We start from the raw sequence: 24,805 nt of genomic DNA on the forward strand, positions 1-24,805 counted from the left end.
AACCTACTGTCTAAACCAAACTCCTAGAATAAAGGTCTAAAAAAATGACGAAAAATCATGTGTGTATGTAAGTGTGCACAGAATTTTATTTCATTTTATAAGCAAAAATTAGCATGATACCTATGTCTCCAGGTTACTCGACTTCATTTGCATCTTTTATAATAAATAAATAATATAATACATATCTAATTTATTAAGGTAATTGCTATTAAATGAATTAATATTTATGTGATGAATATATTGTCTATAAAAATATAAACTATATTCTTTGTAGTAAGTAAGAACAAAATAATAAGATGAAAATCTTTAGAATGTAAATTTATATCTATTAATAAAACATGTTTTTCTTATTCCATTGATTCATAATAATTTTTTAATTTAGAAAAAAAAATTAAAACCAAAAAATAAAATACTCAAAAAGATTAAACAATATTTTAATCTTACCAAAATTTATAATTATTTAAAATAAAAATATATAAGTAATGATTGTGAATAAATATAACACAGTAAAATAAGGATGTATATGTGTTCCTGCCACTCAATAAAATTAAAATAAAATAATAAAATAATTAAAAAAATAAAAGGTGTTTTAAATATATCAAAATTTATGATTATTTAGCATAAAAAATACATATAAGTGATGATTGTAAACAAACATAATAACGGAACAGCTAAAGGTGCGTATGTCCCACCTTAGTCCCTATTCCTAGTCATGTTCCCATCCTTGATATATGTCAAAGATAAAATTTTATATCCATTCTCTTCCTCATATGAGATTAGGTATATTTGGTTTTTTTTTTCATCCTTATCCACTAAAAATTAGTATGATTTAATAGAAATATATTTGTAGCTATTTTAAATTAGATATAAAATATTTTTTAGTATAAAAATCTCAATCTTATAATATAAATATTTAATCAACAAAATATTTATTTTTAAAATTATTTAAATTTGTTTTATACAATTTCTATTTAAATGACCATTTTATAAAATTTTAAAGTAAAAATAAATTTAGATAACTAATTTTTATCCACCTATCCTTGTTTAGGGTTGGATATATATGTCTCATTCTCATTATCAACCACTAAAATAGCTATTACTTAAAAATAATATATTTATAGATATTTAAGTTAGATTTAATTTAGTTTTTAGTATAAAAATCTTACCTTATAATACAAGTATTAATAAAAAACATTTATTTATGAAATTATTTAAATTTATTTTATATAATTTTTAAGTAAAAATATTTTTATAAAATTTTAAAGTGAAAATATTACCATTGGAGGTCGCATATATCCGCCGTATCCCTGTCCTTCTCGAATGACTATTACTTTAAAACAATATATTTATAATTTAATTTTAAGGAATAAATATAAGTATAAACATGAAACAGGAAAACAGATTAAAAAAAAATTAAAAATAAAGAGAGACAGATAAAAGCTAGAAAAAAAAGTTTTGGAATGAAAAAATTAGAAGACATGTATCTTACGGACATAATAATAATAATAATAATAATAATAATAATAATAATAAAAATATTGATTCATATTATTTTAAAACAAAAAAATATAATATAACACTACATCAAAAAAAATATTTAATAGAGTACATAAACAATAGTATGTAATATGACAGTAATATGATAAATTGTAAATATCTTTTTACATATGTAATAATAATGAGAGAAAGGAAAAAAAATGAAAAGGAGTTGGTAAGAGTTCTGGTTTTTTTTTTTAGAAAATAGAAGAAATAAAAGAAAATTAAACAGTAGTTTTTTTAATTATATTGTGACATGTATTTTGTAAAAGACCAAAACTTTCTATTTGTTTAATATAATAATATATAATAGATAAAATAACTTTTTTTATACTCGTTAACTTTTTAGTATTTTTAATGTAATATAAACTATCTTTTAATTATGAACATGATAATTACTTGTCAGAAAAAAAACATAAACATGATAACTTAAATATAGTTTTACACAAAAAAATATTTAATAAATTACATAAATAATAGTAATAGATAATTTTGGCTAATAGAATGGTAATGTTTTTATGTTTTATATAATAATATATAATAGATAAATTTTATTTTTTTTATATTTGTTAACTTTATAATACTTTTAATGTAATATAAACTATCTTTTATATGTGAACATGATAATTACTTATCAGGAAAAAAGAACATGATAACTTTAATATAGTATTACACAAAAAAATATTTAATAAAGTACATAAATATTATATAATACCTTAATAATAATAGATATTTTTTGCTAATAGAATGATAAGATTTTTTTGTTTTATAATTAAAAGTAACAATTTAATAACTATTTATTGATAATATAAAATAGTTTTATATTATTATTTAATTATAATTTACAGTTTGAATTATTTTCAAGATAATTATAAAAAGAAAGAGAGAGAAAAGAGAAAGAGAGAGAAAAGAGAAAAGATAAAAAAAAAAAGAAGAAAAGACGGAGAAGTTTTGGAGATTTTTTTTAATAAGGTGTTGACATGTGCCAAAAGAATTTTATTTTATTAATATATATAGAGAGATAGAAATCAAGTTACTCTGCACGTATAATATTTTTTTTATTAAAATATAACTAAATATTGATTATAAGATTATCTAACTACAAGCATTTGGTTGATCTAAAATAATTGGTTTAATTAAAATAAAAATAAAATAAATGTGAGTGGCTAGAAGTATAAATTGTTGAATTGACACCAAAATAGACGTTGACTCATATATAATTTTGGGGTTGAAATTCTCCTTCCAACTCCTCTACTAAGATTAAATGCACGTTTGATTTTGTCATGTTTTAAGAAAAAATGTTTTTGATTTTATTTATTATTTTTTATTTAATTTTTTTTATTCTGATATATTGAAAATAGTTTATTAAAAACAACCTTTTTTAATGATTAATTTAATCCAAACACTCCCTAAGCTTTTGACATTATCCTTCCTTTAATTTTCAATAGAATTTAATGTTTTAGGTCAACATTAAATTATTGGAAACAAATAGTCAACATGTTGACAACTCTACATAATTAATATGTTCCAAGTTTTTCACCCAAAAAAATAATGTACATTTACTTTCTTATTTTTGGAGTCAAAATACCGGTTATATACTATATCATGCAATAGAAAATAACATAATTATAGTGATATAATTGATAAATAATTTTATTTTTTAAATATATTTAGGTAATCAATTATAGATAAGTGTCTATAGAAAAAAATTTAGTTAAAATGTATTGGTCATTTAAATGAATCTATTTCAAGACATTAATCATTAACTTTTAATTTTTTTAATCATCAATAATTAAAAATTCTGGCTCCTTGATGAGATATCAAGATATTCTCTCAAGGTCTAGGCTTTTAGACCAACTATAGGACTAAAATTAATATCATAAATTTGATGTTTAATTACATTTAAAAATTTTCATTCTATCAAAGAAATTAATGAGATATTCAGATTACTAAAATATCATATAATATAATAGTGGCATTGGTAAAATAAAAAAACTCAGGTAGTCATGAACTAATTATAATACCATTTTGGTTGTTTAATTTCATTGGTGTTTTTGTTTTTTGTTGTAAGCACGGTGTCATTACAATTTCGTTTGGTTTTACAAATTCAAATTTGTTCATGACATGTGCTAGATCAAATGCTGTCTCATTGAAAAAAGAAAAAAAAAAACTGGTACAACAAACATCATAAAGTGTTTTCCTATCGATAACACTTTTAACTACTTAACAAAAAAACACATTTTCATTTATGCAGAAAACACACTTTTAAATATACCTTTTTTTGAGCAAACACTTTTAAGTACTTAAAGACAACCACATTTTAAAAAAAGTTAAAGTGAGTCAAATATTATTAAAATTATTGAGACAGACTTTAAAACTGAAAAAAAATACTTATAAAAATATTTATAAATTATTCACTTAAATTCACTTTTTTTTATTGAAAGGAAAGAGTCAAATTTGGGCACAATTTTTTTATGACAACTTATATATAAACAATTTAATTAATTCAACTAGATTTGTTAATACTCTGACAGATATTGCATGTGGTGAAAACATGATTTTATTATTTTATTATATTTTACAGGTGAGTAACTTTAAAATAAATATTTTTTTAATAAACAAATAAGATTTATTTTTTAAAATAAGCAGATTTTTTTTAAAACAAGAACAGTTTAAATAAATATACTAAAAAAATAAAAAACTATTTATTTTATTAAAATAAATACTTATTTCAACAAATAAATTTAAATAAACTTCTATACATCTTTTGCATGCAGTGGCAGGCTGGCATCACGTTAGCAATCTTTGGATGTTCTTTTTTCTCTCTTGAAAGGGAGAAGGAATAACCCTACATGGCTACATCCTGAACAGGGAACAGCAACGGAGAAACCCCAGCTACATGAGTGTGTTTCTTTGCACGTCATTGGATTCTGTCTAGTTCTAGTTTTGGTCTTTGCTTCTATTATATCATTGCTGACTCTTCTTTAACATGGTAGTGCTCACATCCATGTGCTATGTGCTATATTCACTGCTTGATCCCATGCTTTACAATGTTTATCCCTCTCCATGTATAGAATAGTTAACCGTTTCTATTAATCTCTACATACATATCACATGATTATTTTTTTCTTCATAATTTAAGAAACTGAAATACATATCTCGTAAAGATAGGATGAATCATTGATAGATGATGATTTAAGATTATCTTTTTCTTCATACAAATACGTGGCGATGCCATATTTTGTATATCCATATTTATAAGTAGATTAGGAATAAGTTTTGATTGACTCACGATCCAATTAACTTTAACTAAATTGAAAGAAATAATTTAGGTTCTTTATCTATTTGGATATGGAATCTCACCATATAAAACTCGAATCAATTTGAACTAATATTATTTTCAATAATTTTAAATTTTATGTATAGTGTGATTTTATATTTTTTAAGATTATTTATTAATTTTATATGACTAAAATATATTTTTCGTCTCTCTAAAATATTCAAAATATGTTTTTAGTTTTTGTAAAATTTTATTTGTTTTTTCATCCCTATAAAATTATATATTATTACTTTTTCTTGAAGTTGGATGTGGATAAATTTAAACTTTAAGTAACATTTTTAATTAAATTTTTAAATATAATTTTTAGGAATAAAAAATCATCACAAAATACATAAAAAATATCAAATAGGAACATTTTCTTCTTATGTGGGAATTAGAATTAATTTTCATTTATCTACTTTTATCTACGTGGGGTGAAAAAAACATTTGTATTCAGCTACAAAATTTATTTTATACATTGCGGGAAGTTCTTCTTTTTATACATAGCTGTAATGAACCAACATTAAATTTCGAAGAATAAAAACACAATTTCGGCTAAAAACAGTCACAAATTGAAAAATTAAAAAAAATGCAAAAATGGAATCCCTCTTCCCTAAAATCAATCCTCATCAAGAAACCCTCAACAAATCTAAATCCATAATTAGAGATCAAGGCAAAATTAAATCAAATGAAGGCAACGGGAATTTTTTTTTTGAAAGATGCAAAATTTATTAAACCATCAAAACTGGTACAAGGTGTACCAGATTGATCAAGAATCTGCAAATGAAAATTACATGAATACCAGAACCTCACATTCTCGATAGCTACACAAAATGCTTTGCACTATTCTATAAACAAAATAAAACTATGCCAGCAACTAGTAACCGCACAAATCCAAAAAAACTGCACTCTTGTCACAACAACCCACCAAAAGAAAGATCAGAAAAACACACTGCATTTGCTAGCAACCATGTTGCTGCACTAATGAAATCTCATATTTTCAAACAAACTATGGAGGCAACGAGAGTGAACACAACAGGATGGGATGGAGGCAAAGTTATTGTCTATCACAAGCGGAGGCAACGACGACAGGATGGGATTCTCGACGGCATTAGGGTGATGTCATGCACGAGTTTATGTATAATGTATTGACAGCAAATAGTACCCAATTAATTACTCATGCATGCTCATGGAACTTTAGTAACTTTCTTGTATATTTAATTTTCCACTAAAATCTTTTGCAGCTGATGTAAACTATGCTGTGAAGGTGTCTGGAATTGAAATTACACCAGACCCTGTTGTGCGTGCTAGGCCTGCCACCTTTAAGATTTCAGCTGCTACTGGTAACCCCTCTCTTCTTTATCTTTATTTTTGTTATTATGAGTTTTTTTCCCCAATTTTGATTTTTCTTTTATGCGTATAGCCCGTGTGGTGATTACAGGGACAAACGAAATTATAGACACTTATCTTGTGTAGCATTTTAACATGTCATTTACTTATTTGAAAAACTCATGAATTTGGTTCCTGATGTATTAACCTCTCTCCTTAATAGTTCTTAAAGTGATGAAACTATATAAATAGTTTTTGAAGTATTGAATATTCATTGATTTAGTAGTCCCTACATTGATATATTTCACTAACATCCAGGGACTATTTTGAACTCTGAAGGATTTTTTTTATGCTTAGGGGACTATTTAGTATGTTTTTTAATACTTGAGGGATTACCTATATAACTTAGGGACTATTTAGGGGAGAGTAATACTTTAGGGATGAAATTTGATGGTTTATTCTAATAATTTTTAGTTGATTGTGAATAGAATTGCTGTCAATCCTTGATGCAGGTGAAGCTATTTATGGAGGAAAGTGGGTAACTGCAGTTGCATACTTCGGTTTTGTTGTCCTCAAAGAAATCCATGATTTTTGTGAGGAAATATCATGTCCTGTTGCTACTGGCAGTTTTGTGGCTGCTCACACCCAAAAATTGCCTGCATTTGCCCCACCAGTTAGTTTCAATTTACCATATATAATCTTTTAGCAATGAAACCAATCTATAAATTTCACCCTATCATGAAATGTAGTTTCCTTTGACATCTATAAAGAGCCCCTTAACACATAAATGAATGTTAGCAAACACTTAATTTTCTGTAGAGCATTATATTTGAGATAATATTCCGTATTCTTTAGCAGCAACGCATGTTCTTTGCCTCTACTCTTTTCCACATGCATTAATCACTCTTTAGTGCAAAATATGTTATGTTTCCTTACATGTATATGTGATTTACATCCTGTTGATATATTTAACATCTGTTTAAGGTATTTCATATTTGGCATTCATTCTTCCTTCTTGAGTTGTTTTCAAGCTTCTGAATCTTTTAGAATTTATGGAATTTCATGAAGCTGGTTGATCATAATTGCTCGAGTTGTTTTTAAGGGAAATTACTAATGCTTACAACCCACAGACTTGCAATCATTTTCCTTCTTGAGTTGTTTTCAAGATTCTGACTCTTGATGATCAACCACGATAGTTATCACACATATATTCACCTAAATGACTCTTACCTATTAGAGTTTAGCAATAGGCATGATAACTATCCTTACCTAAATGACTCTTACCTATCAGAGTTTGGCAATAGGCGCGATAACTATCCTGTTGATCATTAAGAGTCATCTAAACTCTGATAGGTAAGAGCAATTCAGTAAAATGGACAAGTCTTGGAGTTAGTGTTTTTGTGAGTAAGGCCTTGTTTTTTGCAATAGCCCCCCAACTACACGAGTTAATGCTTATAGACGTGTTATTTATAGATTTATGGTAAGATTGGAATAGCTTTTTTCCACACTCAATTACAAATTATAAAATTGTGGATACGCTAGTTCATATCAGACCTTATCTCTTTTGTACTACTTATTGCAGTTGCTATTTTCTTTTCTTTTAATGTCTCTGATATCTCAGTCAAGTTTGCATTATATATCGTATGCTTGCTTCTCCATTCAAACATTGGTAGCATGAATCCCAATGCATTTGAATGGAGAAGTTACAAATAGCTTGCTTTGGCAAAATTACGTTTGAGGGTTTCCAGTGGTACCCCCAAATAGGCTAATACTAATACTCTTAAGGACTTATTTTTGTTAGCTCATTAATTGGGTCCAAGTTACTTGGCAATATTTATAGCAGGCTTAATTTTAAGAACGAGTTGTTTGTTTATCAGTTTGCTTGATATCGTCTTCCTGATGTTGGACTTGATTTTTCATCAATTTTCTTAATTACCCTCGGTGGTGATGTAAACTTTTCCTGTACTACTGTTTTTGTTTTAAGCATGCTTTTCTATGATGACAGTTTCATTGGGAGGTAAACCTTTTCTATTTTTGAATTTGGAACAATGTATTGCTGAGATGTGAGATCAATTCCTTGTACGTCTTCAGTGTTTACAGGGCAGCTACACAGTGGAGATGACACTAAAAAATGACAACAACGAACCATTAACTTGCATCACCTTTAAATTCAAAATCGTTTTTGGATCTTTTGTGTCTGATATCTGAAGTGGCCATCGCTGTAACGGTATAGGTTGCTACTTTGACATTGTTGTAAACTATTTCTAGTAAAAAAAGAAAAAAACAATGACTTCAAGAAACATGGTCATTATTGTAGACCAACAAAAAAATGAAGAAGAAGAAACACGCTTATTATTGTTTAACAATTCTTATGAGATATAAGGATGCATGGAATTAGAATTCCACCATTAGATTTCCCTCCTATTTTAGAGTCGAAGGCAAACGATAAGGGTGACCCAAACTGCTGGCTTTCTGTTTAGAATCGAAATTGGTGAATTCTAAATATTTATCATTAGGTAGCTCTATCAACATTTGGAGGCATGCTATTGATTTATAGAAATCTTAATGTGGATACTCGAATAATGGATCTAGGGAATCTTTGCAAAACTATTCTTTATTTGAACAAAGGTGTACATGTCTTGTAGTGACAAAGTAAATTCATTTGTTATCTTTATTTTCTATCTTCCATGTATGTTTATGAAAGATATCTTTTTCTAACAAAAAAATTAACATTCTAACGATTAACCTTTACCGATAAAAAAAAGTAATAATTAAATAATAATTACACTAGTAAAAGTATTACAGTAATATTAAATGTTATGTATTCTAGTAAAATATTTTATTTTGATTTATTAAGCATTGTTTTTAAGGTTATGGTTAGTAATACTAACAATACTATTGTATGATAATTAAACTAAGAACTCTAAATATTGAGATTATTAATTATAATGCTACACATTAAACTAAGTACAATTTTTGAAAGCATCATTCATAATATATTACATTTGTTTTAATTTATAAGACCTAATTATTTAATTTTTCAAATTAAAAAAATTGATTAATTTAATTGATAACAATAAATTTATTTTAATTTTTATATTTTTTAAATTACCCTTATCATGAATTTTTTTTTCTCTTCTAATTGTTTGCTAATACAATTAACTAGGAAAATTTTAGTCTATGAATAATCGATATAATGGAAATTATAAATTGGGTCTTGTAGAAGAGAATAAACGATACTTATAATTTGAGTCTTATTAGAGGCAGTAGCAATCATCTATTTAGTATTAGTACAATAATTTTCTTTTTAAGAGATTAGATGTATTTTTTATGGAACACATTTTTGCACAAATTAAACATGAATATTATAAACTAAAATTTTCTTCTGAATTTTTAATGTAATTGTACACCGTGGTTTGAACTTAAGACTAATAATTAAATTAAAATAACCCTATACCAATTCATCAATGCATTCGACAGTTAACAATAGGACTGAAAGACCAAGCCAAAACAGATCTATTTTCAAAGTGCGACATTATTACTTATTAGCCATTGCTATAGGATACTAACCTCATAGGCACGTGATAAGGTTGACGAAGTTTACTATGCATTGCAAATTAAGATGAAAAGTAGATGAACACATGAGATTGGTTCATCACGTGAACAGACAACTTTACAGCAATAAAATAGTGCAAGATTATTTTGTGCAGCAGCTACCATTAGGGTTTTCTTGAGGCCCACAACCATCATTTTATGTGTCATAGGCTCGTGGCAAAGGATATTTGAGATCTGCTTTTATTTTATCTTTTCAAAACTTATTCAAACATGTTTTATTTAACAAATTTATTAAACTTTATGTATAATGACATCCTAGCTAGCTAAGTGAACTTAATCAAAATGACAATCTCCATAATAATAATTTAGATCCACTATGAATTAGTGTTGTATTTATCACAAACTTCTATTTACCCAGATCTAAATTCATAATCAAATATTTATATTACATACAGATTGAAAAAAAATAAGTTGTTCTAAAGTTTTCGCAAAATCTTGACCTTTTTCTTCTCTGCCTTTCCCCCGAATATGATTGTGTACTGGACATATGACATTGGTAACGACAATCAATTTCACAATGTCTTTGAAAGCATTTTGGTAATTACAACCAAATTGGTTTTCAAACGATGGTTATTGTTGTTTTTTATTTTGATAATATAGACTTTTACGGTAAATTAAAAGTCATATTTAAAGTGTTTTTTTAATTAATTAACAGTTTGAAAATTTCCATATCAACAGTAAATAATAATTAAACTCGTATTTTAAATGACTTCTTTATTGTGTTAAATGTTTCCTTTTATTTATTTTATTCTTGAAAAAAATAAGGATATTTCTTTTAATATTTTTAAAATAAGGATAATATAAGAGTAAAAAATAATAATTTATTTTGCTTGTTTACTTATCAAATAATGAAATGAAAATTTTGTTCCTTTCTATCATAAAATATTCAAACGGTAAAATGAAAACATTATTCTATTATTATGTTCTATTCCACTTTATTCTATTTTAATTTATTCCATTTCATTCCATCTGTTTCCATCAGTCTAAAAATAGCATAAAATTACTTTTTAACAAATATTTATAGTTCGGGATAAAAATATTTACGGGATGGTAAAATGTCAAATCTTATGGAATGATTATATAAAAATAATTTATACATAAATTAAACTTCAAAAAGTAAAATTATTGAATAATAATTTTTTAAAAGTTAAAGACAGTATAAAATTTATTTACACCTTTTTTTAATACTATTATCTAATAATAAATTATCATTTTTATAAAATTATTGACTTTTTAGTAACTATTTTAAAAATTACATTTTAATTAATTAATAATAGAACTATTTCTATTATAATAGTTTATAAAATAAAACTCATAAAACATTAAATATTTTCGAACCTATACTTTTTATATTACTATAAACTTACGTCAAAATTTTGACCAGAGAATGAAAACACATTTATTATTTAAAATATGATTTAATAATATAAATAAACGCAGGTATTTACGATCTTATTGAAGAAAGCAATATTATAAAGTGAAAAATATTATTTTTATTTAATACTATTTATAAACTGACGTAAGAATAATTAATTTGGTGAAATTAATGGACATTAATACTCGGAACATTTTCCGGAAAAAAGTAGTAAATGAATTGAAGGGGGGCAGTAAATAAGAATATAAATGTGCAAAACGTAGGATATATTTTTCCCTCCCTGTATTGCATCGCATCCTCCTCTTCAAAGAAAAAGCTCCACTTGTATTGTATTGTATTGTCATGTTACTTCTTTCTCTGCAAATCCTTCGTATTCTGCTCTATAAATGTTAATAATCTGCAAATTTTGGAAGCGAATTTTCTAAATCGCTCTGTCTCTCTCGCTGCAATGGACTGTGCCTCCGAAGATTGCTCCGATAACTCTCAGCGACCGGACTCACACAAGGACCAGCGAGTCTATTTCGTTCCTCACAGGTCTTTTCTCTTTCAAGATTCCACTCATTTCTCACTTCATTTCATTTCGCGCCTTCTTTTACTTTCCCTAAATCTTTGACTCCATTTTCTCACTGTGAATCGGAAGCAACGGAACTAGCAATGCGCGCTTAGGGTTGGACCAATCGACACGCGGCTCAATTCGATTTCTTCGTGTATTGATTTTGTGTTTTCCGTTGATTGATCGAACTGGCTGGCGTTTTGATTTTTCTTGTTTTGGATTTTTCTGTGATCCGAGCTTGTCTGCATTGGTTGATAGAGATTGGATGTGAAGAGTATTGGTGGTTGGTTTTGTGTGTTTCAGGTGGTGGAAGGATGCTCAGGATTCAATGCCGGAGGCAGATTCGGATAAGAAGAAGGGAATTGCGTTTGCCTCTTTTCCAGGTTCGTCCTATGCTGGTCCTATGAAGATTATCAATAACATTTTCAACTCAGATCTTGTGTTCAGTCTTCGGAGGGAGGAGGATTCACCACGCATTCGTGAAAATGGCGAGGTTGGTGTGTCTGGCCGGGACTTTGCTTTGGTGTCTGGGGATATGTGGTTGCAGGCACTCAAGTGGTGAGTAAAGATGGATAAGTGACTTAAAATGTATGAATGTTTTAAGTTCGAATGTGCACGGATGCAACACTTTTTTACTTCAACCTGTGGTTTGGATCCCGTAGCTTTGAAATTTTGATAGCTGGTGTTGTACTTTGTGCTGTGTGAAATTCTCATAGCTTTGCAACTTTATGGTGCAGCTTTGTGCAGTGCCTTCGTGCTTAATAGTTTGTCTCACTCCATAGACATAGAGTCAAATAACCATGTTGCCTGCTGAACTTAAAGAATTTCAAGTCTTGGACGTAGTTATCATAATACGAGTCCATTAATTATTTGGACAAATTGGGTTTTTAACTGAAGGTATGCCAGATTTGATGCAAGATAGTCAGAATCTGTGACTGTTTGCAAGATTTTAGGTAGCTAGTTTGCACCTAGTAGAGTCTTGTCCATAACTTTTGGGCTCGCCTAAGCATACTTTTCATATTAGTGATGGGCTTCCTTTCGAAGGTGCAAGATCAAGTATACTTACTGCCACATGAAGAAAGGTTTCTGGTTAAACAGATTTGTCACCTTTAGGGATGGATGATATGGGTGAGAGGGTTGGTGGTGTTAATTATTATGTTTTGCATCAATTTTCGAAATAATTTTGGTATTCATTCTTCTATCTTAACTGTTATACGATAACCATTAGGTATCATTGTATCAGTAGCTCGCTCCACAACTTTTGAATAAAAGCTTCTCACTTGATCATTAATATCTAATTATATGCTAAATGAGTCCTCCTTGATGGCACCATATGTTATATATAATGCATGTAAACCTGGAACATAAAAACAACTAGCATATTAATGATTCCTAATTTGATGCATTGATTCATAATTTTAGGTCATATTACCATGTCTTTGTTTTATTAGCATATTTATACTTCCTGTATAGAATTTCAAGTAGTTAATTGCATGCTGCCTAATAAGCAGAATATTTTGTTTGTTATATCTGCATGATCATGTGCTTTGATATTTCATGTAGGCATAGTGATTCAAAAAATGTAATGAAGGATGACAAAGGCTTTTCAGCTACTGACAGTGATATGGCAGATGTATATCCTTTACAACTCAGGCTTTCTGTTCAGAGGGAAACAAATTCATTTGGAGTAAGAATAAGCAAAAAGGTCTGTCTCTCTTGGCTAGTTTTTTTTCCCCTCTCCAATTTCTTTTAGTGTTGTTCTTGTCCATGAGGTATCTAGTGGTGAGGTGTTGGATTGACTGGGCTCATTTAATTAATCAATTTTATATTTTTTCATGGGATACTGAGAATTTAGATACATAATTTATGTCTTCCATCATTTGTATGAGTGCTTTTATATTCAACATCATTAAGGAATCGTGATATATATTTGTTCATTATTGTCTTGTTATTCGAATTCTAATCTGCTGTTCCCATTTATTCCCTTCTTTTTAGGACAATGCAGTTGAGCTCTTTAAAAGAGCCTGCAAAATGTTCAGTGTGGATTCAGAGATGGTAATAGAATTTTCTTTTTAAAGCTATAGTTAAATGTGTGTGTGCATGTGTGTGAAGGGATTCACTTACTCTAAGTGTAAGCTTTGTCTAAATCCACTTAATAACTTTTTATACAAATTAAATTCCACTAATCCAACAGTTGGATTAAGAGTTGACATTAAATAGATCAAGTCCAAAAAATTTCATATAACTTACATATTATTTGATACTTCATCAATCAACTTTATTTTAATGTATAATGTGTTTTTCAAAATATAAGTAAATGTTGACTATAAATTTACATACTTATGAATGTTCAATTTATATAAAAATTTTCATGCATGATTATCAAGAGGATATCACATGATTCAACAGTTAAATTTGTCAAATTTTATTCTAGAAAATGTTATTAAGTGGATCCCCTTCCTATATTTTGCACAAAAAAATAGACAAGTCTATTATTACTGTTAGAAATTGACATCTTTTTAACCTGTTATTGCAGTTATGCATTTGGGACTATTCAGATCAGATAACATTTTTAATGAATGACAACAATCAGGTCCCAGTTGACTGTCAAAGGCAGTCTGATCAGGAGGTATGTGGTATTATGTTCTGATTAAAATTTGTTTGTTTTATGCTTGTATGTCCTTGTAATTTATATTCGCAGTCACAGATCCTATTTTGATTACAAACTATTCCATTTCCCCAGCGTTAGGGATAAGTGTATGTTATGTATGTGCCATAACTCCTTCACGACTAAGCATGCTTCTAAGATTATTGTTTTTTGCATATTAAGACTGTTAGATACTTTAATGGCAATTTTAAAATTTATGGAAAAAATTGCATGAGGTTTAGACATTTAGTACACAAGTTCTCCTGTACATGAATTGCACCGTGTTTCTTGTTTGGGGACTTTATTTGTATTTATTACAGGACTTTGATAGCTTTGGCAAAATGTTATTATCTTGATATGATTTTGGTCAATATCAGGTATTACTATATTGACAGTTTGGCTCATGATATTGGTATTGCTATATTTCCAATGTTATTTATTTAATGTGGCAGATAAATTATATGGTGTTCTATCATGGTTGGGCTTATTTACATCCGATCAAATATTAGTTTTTGACCCTGGACAAATGTTTAGTAGTCTTATGAAGAAGCAACCTGTTTCCTTTACGTTTTTCCTTATGCAAAGAAAAAAAAAATTCTCCTATATTCCTCACCAGTTTTTATGAGTAATTAATAATTTTGTCCTCTAAATTTTCTTGCTGAGAATTGACTCTATACATTAGGTTTGTTGATGCAAGAACCCTAGGGTTGAATGATTGGGGGCAAAAAGCATAATTTCTTGGAACATGGTAGCTTCTTTTATTTTATGTGTCAAGAATAACTTAAGGATGAAGATAGCTTCTTGCATATTTTCTTGGAAGTTGGTAGCCTCCTGAGAAGTTGGTTGTGTTATATGATCTATGTATAGTTGATCTAAACTAATGGGATAAAGGCTATTGATGTTGTTGATTGAGTGTCAAAACCTGTATCAGTTATTGTTTAACTTGTCTTGATTGAGTGTCTCCCCTAGGCTTTTACTAAAATTTATGATAATGAATTTAATCTCTGAAATATTGGCTATGACTTAAAAGTCTTTAACTTCTAGTAAGATAAGGCTTGTGTTGTGTTGATTGGATTCCCTCATGTGCCATATTAATGTTAACTTTGAATGATATACAGATTCTTTTGGAGTTGCAAGTTTATGGGTTGTCAGACTCAATTAGATGTAGGGAAGGTAAAAAAGACGAGATGGCAAATTTTTCTGGCAGTGCTTCACTGAAGATGAATGGCACTTATGATGGTGCAAATTCTGATTGTATGAATGCCAATTCTTTGACCTTCTCTTCAGGCCCTGGTGAAGCTGGTTCCTTGGGATTAACTGGGTTACAAAACCTAGGAAACACTTGCTTCATGAACAGTTCCCTACAGTGTTTAGCACATACACCAAAGCTTGTTGATTATTTTCTGGAAGATTATATTAGAGAAATCAATCATGATAACCCATTGGGCATGAATGTATGTAATCATTCATTTTGAACACTGCTAATAATTTAATAGCTTTATATCTCAAGAAATTTTATGGTTGGGACCTGAAAACTTCAGTGCCTGTGATGTATTCCAGTATTTTATTTTCTTGGTATATGCTTCTTTGCCAGGGTGAGATAGCTTTGGCATTTGGAGATCTGCTCAGGAAGTTATGGGCCCCTGGAGCAAGTCCTGTGTCACCAAGAATATTCAAATCAAAACTTGCTAGATTTGCACCTCAGTTCAGTGGATTTAATCAGCATGATTCCCAAGTGAGTGCATTTGGCCCTTTCATTCTCTTTTTGCTAACATTTTTGGCTTCACAAGGCTCCTGTCTCATGTTCCCTAACATTGTCAACTATATTTATGCATCTTAATAGGAACTTCTTGCTTTTTTGTTGGATGGTCTTCATGAAGATCTGAATCGTGTTAAATGTAAGCCTTATATTGAAGTCAAGGATGGAGATGGTCGACGAGATGAAGAGGTTGCTGATGAATATTGGCATAATCATTTGGCTCGCAATGATTCTGTCATTGTTGATGTGTGCCAAGTATGTATTCATCTCCCTGTATGCAATTGTAGAATTAATTAGGTACACACAGATGATGTGAAGAACCTCGTAGTTTCTTGGTGGTTATTAAGTAGTTATTTATAGAATCTTCCATGGCAAATTGGTGATTTTTACCTGAACATTTATAAGTATAGTAAAAGCAAATTCAAACTACTGTTTTAACCAATTGGTTATAGCATAAGTAACAGGTTCTTATGTTTGTTTGTCATGCCAAATTCACAAGTTCAGGAAATTACAGCTTGATTAGTGTCTATAATCTTGGAAAGAGAATTTTTAATGAATTCAGACATAGCATTATTTGGGCAGAACATCTATAGTAATCTAATTTCAATACTTAATTTGAAATTTTTGCATGTATTGTGTTAGAGATTATATCATGCCATTGAATTGCTTCGGAAAAAAATAATTAGCTTCTTTGTGGGGAGGGGGGAAAGGGGTGTGGGTGACATTTCTGCTGAAGGTAATGGTTTCATGTGAGAGGTGAGGCATGAACAATGACCATTGGACCTTCCATAATTGGTCAAGAATATTAATAATCAATTCTTGTTATGTTGTAGTCTTGACCATTTATTGAATCTAAAACAAATTATATAATTCATAATGGCAGTTAATTGTGAAGGGTTATAATAATAAGAAAACCTACTACATTGAGCGATCCTCTCTTACCACTAAGAGATTGCTATTTTTTTAAATTCATTTGAAGATGAAATATGAGGTCCTTTTCATGTTCATGAGAACTAATTTAATATTTATTCTTTCTATGGCAACTCTCTTTACCTTATGGATTGCATTCATCATTTTATGCAGGGTCAATATAAATCAACATTAGTTTGTCCTGTTTGTAGGAAGGTCTCTGTGACATTTGATCCATTCATGTACTTATCATTACCTCTACCTTCAACAACAGTGCGGACAATGACTATAACTGTTGTTAGTGGCAATGGTGGTGAAATGTCTCAATTATCACCATACACTATTACTGTTCCAAAAAATGGAAGATTTGAAGATCTGACCCGTGCTCTTGGCATTGCATGCTCTTTGGGGGCTGATGAGACCTTATTAGTAGCTGAGGTTTATATTTATTTATTATTTGTTTAAACTCATTTGAAGTCACTTCCCTTCCATTTTGAGTTTCTTTGTTGATACATTTTAATCCTGTAGAAAACCATTGTCTGAAGCTAGAGCTCTGGTACAGGTATACAACAATTGCATCATACGTTTTCTTGAAGATCCAACTGATTCATTATCCTTAATCAGAGATGCTGACAAACTAGTTGCTTACCGATTTTTGAAATGTAATGTGGATGCCCCTTTGGTTGTCTTCATAAACCAGCGGATGGAGGAGTAAGTTAATATGTTTGTGGTAATAACTAATAAGATTGATTTTCTTTTGTAAGAACTTTTCACTATTATTTTTTCTTTTGATAGTGTTGTGAACTAGTTTCTATCCAATATCTCTCATCAGCCTTTAAACAAATAGTTTATCAGCATTACAGGCACATTTTGTAAAATTTTGGAAAAACAGAACACATGTCACAATTCATTGGAATTCAATTGTTATCTATTTATATATTTTTCATATCTGAAGTATGAAGCCTTTAATGAGAATAAAAGGATATGCAGTCAAATATAGGCTGAATGATTTCATTTTATTTTTCCTTGTCTCATAATCACTACAACATGCTGCTAGGATTCAGTATGGATTTAATCTCGCTGTCACTGGCGTGCTCACATACATGTTTTACATGGGCTTCTTTATTGTCACTTCTGATTTCCTTGACTTACAAAGTTAGTGTTTGATATAATTTTTTCAGGCAGTATGTCTATGGGAAGCAGACTCTGAATTGGAAAGCCTTTGGAATTCCTGTTGTAGATAGGCTTTATAGTGTTACAAATGGATCTGATCTCCGCAATTTGTATCTAAAGTGGTTCTATCCATTTCAAAATCCAATTGAAGAGGCCTTAGAAAATTGTCTCGTGTCTAAGGAAACTGAAGAAGATGCAGAAACGGAGGTCACAACTCCTAGTTTAGGTTCAAATGTGAATGAGTTAGACACTCCTTCAGATGGAGGAATGGAGTTTTATGTTACTGATGAAAAGGGAACTATAAAAAATTCCAAGATATTAATGAATGAGCCTCTAGCAATAAATGGAGACTTAAGGCTGCTGCACGTGCTTGTGTGTTGGTCAGAAGAACAGCTTAAGATATATGACACGCAACTTTGTAGTTCATTGCCTGAGGTTTTCAAGTCTGGCTTTTTAGCAAAGAGACCTCAAGAATCAGTTTCTCTATACAAGTGCCTTGAAGCATTTTTGCAAGAAGAACCTCTTGGACCAGAAGACATGTGGTTAGTTAACCATTTTTTATAGCCTTAAGAAAAAGTACCTTGATTGGCATGCATATTACTTTGTCCAATCTGGAAGATATTTTAAACTGGATTACTATATATTAAGCTTTTCCAAATAATTTTAGTTTGCGATTCACATTAGCTCAGCATTATTATTCAGCTCATAACTTCTATGTATCCTGTATTTACCAATTGCCATCATCATTAAATTATCTTATTTGCAGGTTAGGGTTGGATACTTAGTGCCATTAAAGTTCAAACCCTAAATAGTGTCGAATGAAAGACTGATCAGGGGCAGCTGCTTGTTTTGTAATGATTTGGATTTCTACTTACACTTTTGTTAGCATATATAACTTAAATCTCAATGTTAATCTTTTCACCCTGGTTCTTCCCTTCTATTAGTATACGTTAGAGAAACTGTCACTTTTCCTAATTTTAATCTTATAAACACTGCTAGGAAAGTATTATTTGCTAAACTTTGTTTTCCATCAGAAAATACTGCTGTGCCAATATTTCATACAGCTATTTTGATCTTCTGTTTTAAGTTCTATTCACAAGGTTAATAGGAACATATCCATCATTCTCTATAAATTACTTATCTTCCAGTCTGGCTATTATCTAAGGTGCAGTTTTCTGAAATATTAGGTACTGTCCTGGCTGTAAAGAACATCGTCAAGCTAGTAAGAAGTTAGATCTTTGGAGACTTCCTGAAATTTTGGTCATTCATCTTAAGAGGTTTCAATACAGTCGTTACTTGAAAAACAAGCTGGAGACATATGTTGACTTCCCTGTAGATAATCTCGATTTGTCAGCTTATATTACCTATGGGAATGATGAGTCTTACCATTACACACTTTATGCTGTCAGTAACCATTATGGAAGCATGGGAGGTGGTCATTATACCGCATTTGTCCATGTAAGTACTCTTCATTTTTTGAATACTTTTTGTTTTCTCTGTTTTTAAGCCTATAATTTGGGATATGAAAAATGGTTTTGAAACATTTGAAATGGTTTGAGAACTCAAACAATTCTCATCATTATTGTCATGATTATGGATTGAATTTTGGGCCTCTATCCAATGGCTTACTTGGTGTAGATGGTGAAATGTTGATTATGAAATTGTGGAAGGTTTTTATTATTTGTAAATTGTTAAAAAAGTGTTCTTATTGCAATTGTTAATGTTCATCCATTGTTTATGCTCTTCTTTATTTCATGTAGCGAGGCGGTGATCAGTGGTATGACTTCGATGATAGCCATGTTAATCCCATCAGCAAGGAGAAGATAAAGTCTTCAGCTGCCTATGTTCTTTTCTACAGAAGAAATTTCGAAGTATCAACATAGTGATATAGTAGCATGTAGTTCGAACAGCCTATTGAAGCTAGATGCCATTTTATTAACTTTATTGCCACCATAGTCTTACAAGGATACAGAGGGTAAACTTTGGCTCAAAGGTAAGATTATTGCATTGTGACCTGGTGGTCAGAGAATCTAGTTGCAGAAATAGTCTCTGCTCATGGAATTAAGATTTATGTACATCTTAGCATCTTCACACCCCACAATAGGGGTGCATGAGTATTGGACCACCCCTTTTCTATAGTCTTACAAGTATACTTAACAAGGTAATTCTTTTGTCATTTACTCTTTTAGAAGTTTTAGACTAACTGGAGTTTCGGTAGGCAAGAAATGGAAACTTTGAAAACTTCAGGCAGTACTATGGAAGACTATAACATAGTAACAATTTAAGAGGTGAGGGACATACCTGAGAAATGAAAGCATAGTGTTTACAGCTGTTTAACCTTGTAAAGAGAATATCTATTCTAAAGAGAGTTGAACCAAATCCTGTGAATTAATTCTACTTCCAATTATATTTTGTTCTTATTTTGTTCGTTTAGTGAAGACTGTTTACATATTCAGGTTTGGCTCAGCATATTGATCTTGTATTTCCTATTATGGTGATCAGAATGTGGCGTGTCAGAAATTCACATTTGTAAGAGTTGTCTTGGAAAGAATTCTTTTTTCTTTCAATAATTGAAGTTCTTGATATATAATTTCATTTGGATAGCACAAGTATAAATAATTCTTTTTTCCCCGAGTACAAAGCCTTGTGCTTGAATAAAAGAGGGAACCTCATTTAAATGTTTTCCGTAGTAGTGTGACTGGAACCTGATAAATAATACTTCAAAGATGATTAGCAGTCCAGGACATAAAATGGTCGTGGTCTTGGATCATAAAAGTTCTACAATTCGAGGAGAAAAAAACATGGGAAAAACAATGCAATTGATAGAAACTAAGTAGTTGAATTTGATGCCGATATTCAGTTCGATAGTGCATTAAAGATATATTTAGCCAATATGTAGTGTTCTCATCGAGAATAGACTGAATAGTGATGGATGGACGAAATGAACCGAGCAGCGAACAAGGATAACAGAGTAACAGACAAAAGAAATGAAACATCGTAAAATAAATTAAAAAAGATTTTTATTTAAAAATAAAAGGATTTTAAAAAAATATTGAGATTTTTATAATTAAATAAATAAGGAAAAATAATTTTATTAATTAAAATAATGATTTGAAAGAAAATAAAAAAGATATTTTATTTATTCATTTGATAGAAAATAAAATAAAATTTTCAGACCAACGTCCCAGTTTTGTTTTCCCTTCTCTCCTCCCAAAATCTTCTATTTTTTCCGATACACTCAATTTTTCTTAATAAAATGACTCTCGGACTCGTTAATCGTTGGATCGTCGTGAAATTTGAACACGAGGTTCGTTACTTATTGGGATTTTCAAGATAATGTTCGTGGTGGAAGAAATGTCTCTCGCACTGGGCTTTCTCTTTTCATGCATACACCCAAATTCGTTCCTGTAAAACTAAGATCTCGAACTCGTTAACCGTTGGATCGTCGTGAAATTTGAACATCACCTTTGGAACTCATTTTTGCAAAGACTCACCGTTGGGATTTGCGAAATAATATTCTTGTAGAGAAATTAGTCTTGCATGTTGACAGTGAATTGGAGGTTACAATCTTTTTCCTTTCTCTGTGACGCTTGAAAATCCTAGTAGAACAATCAAAGGAAAAACTTGAGGAGTCTCACAGAACCGCTAGAGATGCCGCTATTACTATCTGACTATATCCATGAGCCCGCTTAGAGGTAAGGGATGAGTTTATTACAATTGAGGTTAAAATGAACATGTGTAATGATCCTTAAAAGATTAAATTGGGCTTTATTTGAGATGTTTATTGAATTATAATTTTCCTTTACGATTATAAATATGATATTGTTGTGTTTGACGAGTATTGTGATGGGAACCACTGTGGGGACCCAACAAGTTTAATCACAAGCGCGACGAGATAAAATTATTTTGAGAACAATTGAGGAATCGTGTGTTTTATACAGTTCATAGATAGAGTCTGTGTGCTAAAATATTTTTTGGGTTGGACCTGAATAAGGAGGGAGAAGCCCTAATGGACTCTTCGGAGTCTAGACCTTGGGGGTAAATACACCCGATTTGAGTGCTCCTTTAAGTCTGTGCCGATCTCACATGGTTGGAGCATTCTCGCAAAACAGCGCAACTCTGATTGGTCTCCTTATGATTTTACCTAGTGAAAGTGACCTGACTTACTAGTGTGTGGTTTGTCTTGTCATGTACTCTTAGGCGTCTGACGAGGTTTTTCACTGACATAGTATCACATTGCATATAGGATTGAGTCTTAGTGTTTCTATTGCATAACGCTTGTGTTTTGATCCTTGAGTACGTGAATGATGTGAAAATGAATGAGACGTGTTGTGTTGTGATGTTACCCGACAAAGTGGTGGACTGACGTGAACTATGTTTAAGTAAATTGTATTTCGTTTGTATGATATGTATATCTACATGTTATCTTGTTTTTCTCTATTAATTAGGAATGTGGTAACTCGCTCCCTGTGTGTTGTTTGTGTTTAGATCCTGTGATGATCTCGAACTTTGTGTTTGTGAGAGTAGATGACTAGATGAATTACTTTAAGGAACCTTGTGCTGAAGGACGTTTTGGACACAATGCTCTAATAGGATGTGACATTTAGATATAATTTTTGTTTAATTACATGATGTTTTGAGCCAAAAATATTTCTGACAAGTTTCATTTGATAATAGTGAAAAGTGAATGTGAACCTTTTAGTCTTTTGAAATGTTTTTATTTAGATGCATTTTAAAATTCTTTAATTAATTCTGATTTATTATTCTTTTTATTATTAGTATATATGTGTGAGATAGAGAGTGTCACAAATAATCCCCTAATGTCTTAACACTTGTTAGTTCTCATCAGGATGGACCACATTTCCTTGGTTTCCAATTTAGTGTAAGACGTGCCAGACCCCTCTTTGATTGTTGTAGTACACCATAGTACTTGAGGCAGCCTTAAGCCTAACAAGGAGGAGGACCACTGGCTTTTTGAATTCTGCTAATTGATCAGCATTATGTCGTTCTTAGTTGTAAACATTCTCTAGCCTCTTTAGCAGGAGACTTATCTTGAGATCACCCAGGCACCCAGCTTACACAAACTGCTGAAGCTGGTAATCTTTGCGGGTTTCAGTTATCTTGTCCGAAAAAAAGAAGAAAGGTAAAGTATAAAAAGATCAGGGAAATCAAATTATAAAATATATTTGTGATATCAGTTGCTTTACTGTTTATTTAGTAGAGGGAAGGATTTTGGAGAGAGAGAACATCAGCTCAAAATACTAGCAACTTTTCTTTTAATTATAATTTCAAGTAAACTAAATTTTAAAATTTCCACAACTAATTATGTTCTCGTTTGAACTCCAAAATCAAAATGTTCACGAAAATGTGTTATTTGGCAGTTGAACTTTAGGTGGATTTCCTAAAAAGAATTGTGTAATTTGTGATCAAACTAGGTTTATTTTCGATTCTACTTCGTAAAACAATAGATCCACATGTAATCTAAAGTTACTATACATGTTTTTGCGTTTTTCAATTGATTTAACGAGAGAGAAAAAATCGAATATACATGTGTTCATGATGTTAATTATTCAAACATGTGGTAAAATTTTTAATTTTTTTAGAATAAGTATAAGTGTTTTTTGTTTGTTATTTTCCAGAAATCACACTGATTTGTTCCGTACTCAATATTTGTTACTATGCTTGGTGTGAAATTTCGATCAAGTTTCAAGATTTTGTAAAAAAAGATTTCACAGAGAATCGGTTAAGGTAATTGTGACACAAGAAGGTAACAAGAAACACCTATCAAATGAGTAGATTGCATGATTTATTTTGTGAAAAGGAGGAGAGGGAGATAAAAAAAAAACTTTAAAAGAAGGTCAAGGAAAATGTCCAGGTAAATAATATTTTTGAAGGTTTAATTTTTAATTGTGTTAAACAGTGTCTGGTAGTTTATTTAGTCAACTTCATCGAGTAAGAGTTTATTGTTATTGCATATTTTTGTAATCATGAAATTACTAGCTTACTATGTGTTCATGCCATTACCATAAATTACATTATTTTTCTCCCATCATCACATCTTATTTGAATTAAATAATATTATTATCTTATTTATATCATTTAATATTTTTTGAATTTTGAAGTCAAAATATCATTAAATATCTATTATATCGATCAAATTAAATATGTTTTCAGAAAAGTCTTTTGAAAAATATTATATCGATCTTTATAATTTTTCATGTGTAGAGCTTATTAAAATAAAAAAAAATTATATGGGAAATTAATAGGAAAGAGAAAATAAAATAGGATGATTAAATTCTATATAAGTGTATACAAATATTAATCAGTTTTCATATGTTTCAAAAAGAATAACTAAATTCTTAAAAAAAATTATGTTTATAATAATCTTATTCAATTCAAATAAAATTATCACCCGTGATAAATGAAGTGGTTTTTAAAAAATAATAAACACAACATAGAAAGAGATATATACATAATAATAATAATGCAATTTCATATATATTAGTAGTTGATTAATTAATAATATAAGGAATGGCATGCCCTGAGAAGTAGGGCATTGGAAGCCAAAAAGAGTAGCGGGGGTGTTTGGT

General features: G+C 29.9%; 2 protein-coding genes across 6 annotated transcripts; both read left to right on the plus strand.

The window, feature by feature from the left end:
• The first annotated feature begins 5,866 nt into the window (after nucleotides 1–5,866).
• Nucleotides 5,867–8,392, plus strand: LOC100792502 (putative phosphatidylglycerol/phosphatidylinositol transfer protein DDB_G0282179). The gene is made up of 4 exons (XM_006593217.4): nucleotides 5,867–5,987; nucleotides 6,100–6,198; nucleotides 6,697–6,857; nucleotides 8,285–8,392. Exons 1-4 carry the CDS (start codon nucleotides 5,867–5,869, stop codon nucleotides 8,390–8,392), a joined length of 489 nt encoding a protein of 162 aa, XP_006593280.2.
• A 3,044-nt stretch (nucleotides 8,393–11,436) lies between these two features.
• On the plus strand, nucleotides 11,437–20,666 carry LOC100776553 (ubiquitin carboxyl-terminal hydrolase 8). 5 transcript variants are annotated; one of them, XM_006592729.4, is made up of 14 exons: nucleotides 11,439–11,708; nucleotides 12,031–12,285; nucleotides 13,291–13,432; nucleotides 13,723–13,782; nucleotides 14,264–14,356; nucleotides 15,493–15,547; nucleotides 15,662–15,828; nucleotides 15,969–16,109; nucleotides 16,218–16,388; nucleotides 17,217–17,480; nucleotides 17,605–17,753; nucleotides 18,224–18,757; nucleotides 19,403–19,673; nucleotides 19,976–20,666. In XM_006592729.4, exons 1-14 carry the CDS (start codon nucleotides 11,623–11,625, stop codon nucleotides 20,096–20,098), a joined length of 2,511 nt encoding a protein of 836 aa, XP_006592792.1. In that variant the 5' UTR covers nucleotides 11,439–11,622; the 3' UTR covers nucleotides 20,099–20,666. The 5 variants fall into 5 exon arrangements, 4 of the variants coding, with proteins under 4 accessions (XP_006592792.1, XP_003540267.1, XP_006592791.1 ...); XM_041007571.1 differs by lacking the exon at nucleotides 11,439–11,708 and adding an exon at nucleotides 11,750–11,881 and having other exon boundaries at nucleotides 12,031–12,110; nucleotides 12,175–12,285; nucleotides 15,493–15,828; XR_001383965.2 differs by lacking the exon at nucleotides 19,976–20,666 and adding an exon at nucleotides 18,982–19,066 and having other exon boundaries at nucleotides 11,437–11,708; nucleotides 15,493–15,828; nucleotides 19,403–19,540.
• Nucleotides 20,667–24,805: the final 4,139 nt, after the last annotated feature.

This window comes from Glycine max, chromosome 12, assembly GCF_000004515.6.
Source record: "Glycine max cultivar Williams 82 chromosome 12, Glycine_max_v4.0, whole genome shotgun sequence".
NCBI classification, from domain to species: domain Eukaryota; kingdom Viridiplantae; phylum Streptophyta; class Magnoliopsida; order Fabales; family Fabaceae; genus Glycine; species Glycine max.

Coding starts and splice junctions, on each gene's coding strand:
- LOC100792502 (XM_006593217.4), top strand. CDS start 5,867: ATGGAGGCAACGAGAGTGAACACAACAGGATGGGATGGAGGCAAAGTT. Junction 6,199..6,696: donor TAAGATTTCAGCTGCTACTG/GTAACCCCTCTC, acceptor TCCTTGATGCAG/GTGAAGCTATTTATGGAGGA. Junction 6,858..8,284: donor TGCCTGCATTTGCCCCACCA/GTTAGTTTCAAT, acceptor CAGTGTTTACAG/GGCAGCTACACAGTGGAGAT.
- LOC100776553 (XM_003540219.5), top strand. CDS start 11,623: ATGGACTGTGCCTCCGAAGATTGCTCCGATAACTCTCAGCGACCGGAC. Junction 11,709..12,030: donor GTCTATTTCGTTCCTCACAG/GTCTTTTCTCTT, acceptor TGTGTGTTTCAG/GTGGTGGAAGGATGCTCAGG. Junction 16,110..16,217: donor TTAATCAGCATGATTCCCAA/GTGAGTGCATTT, acceptor GCATCTTAATAG/GAACTTCTTGCTTTTTTGTT.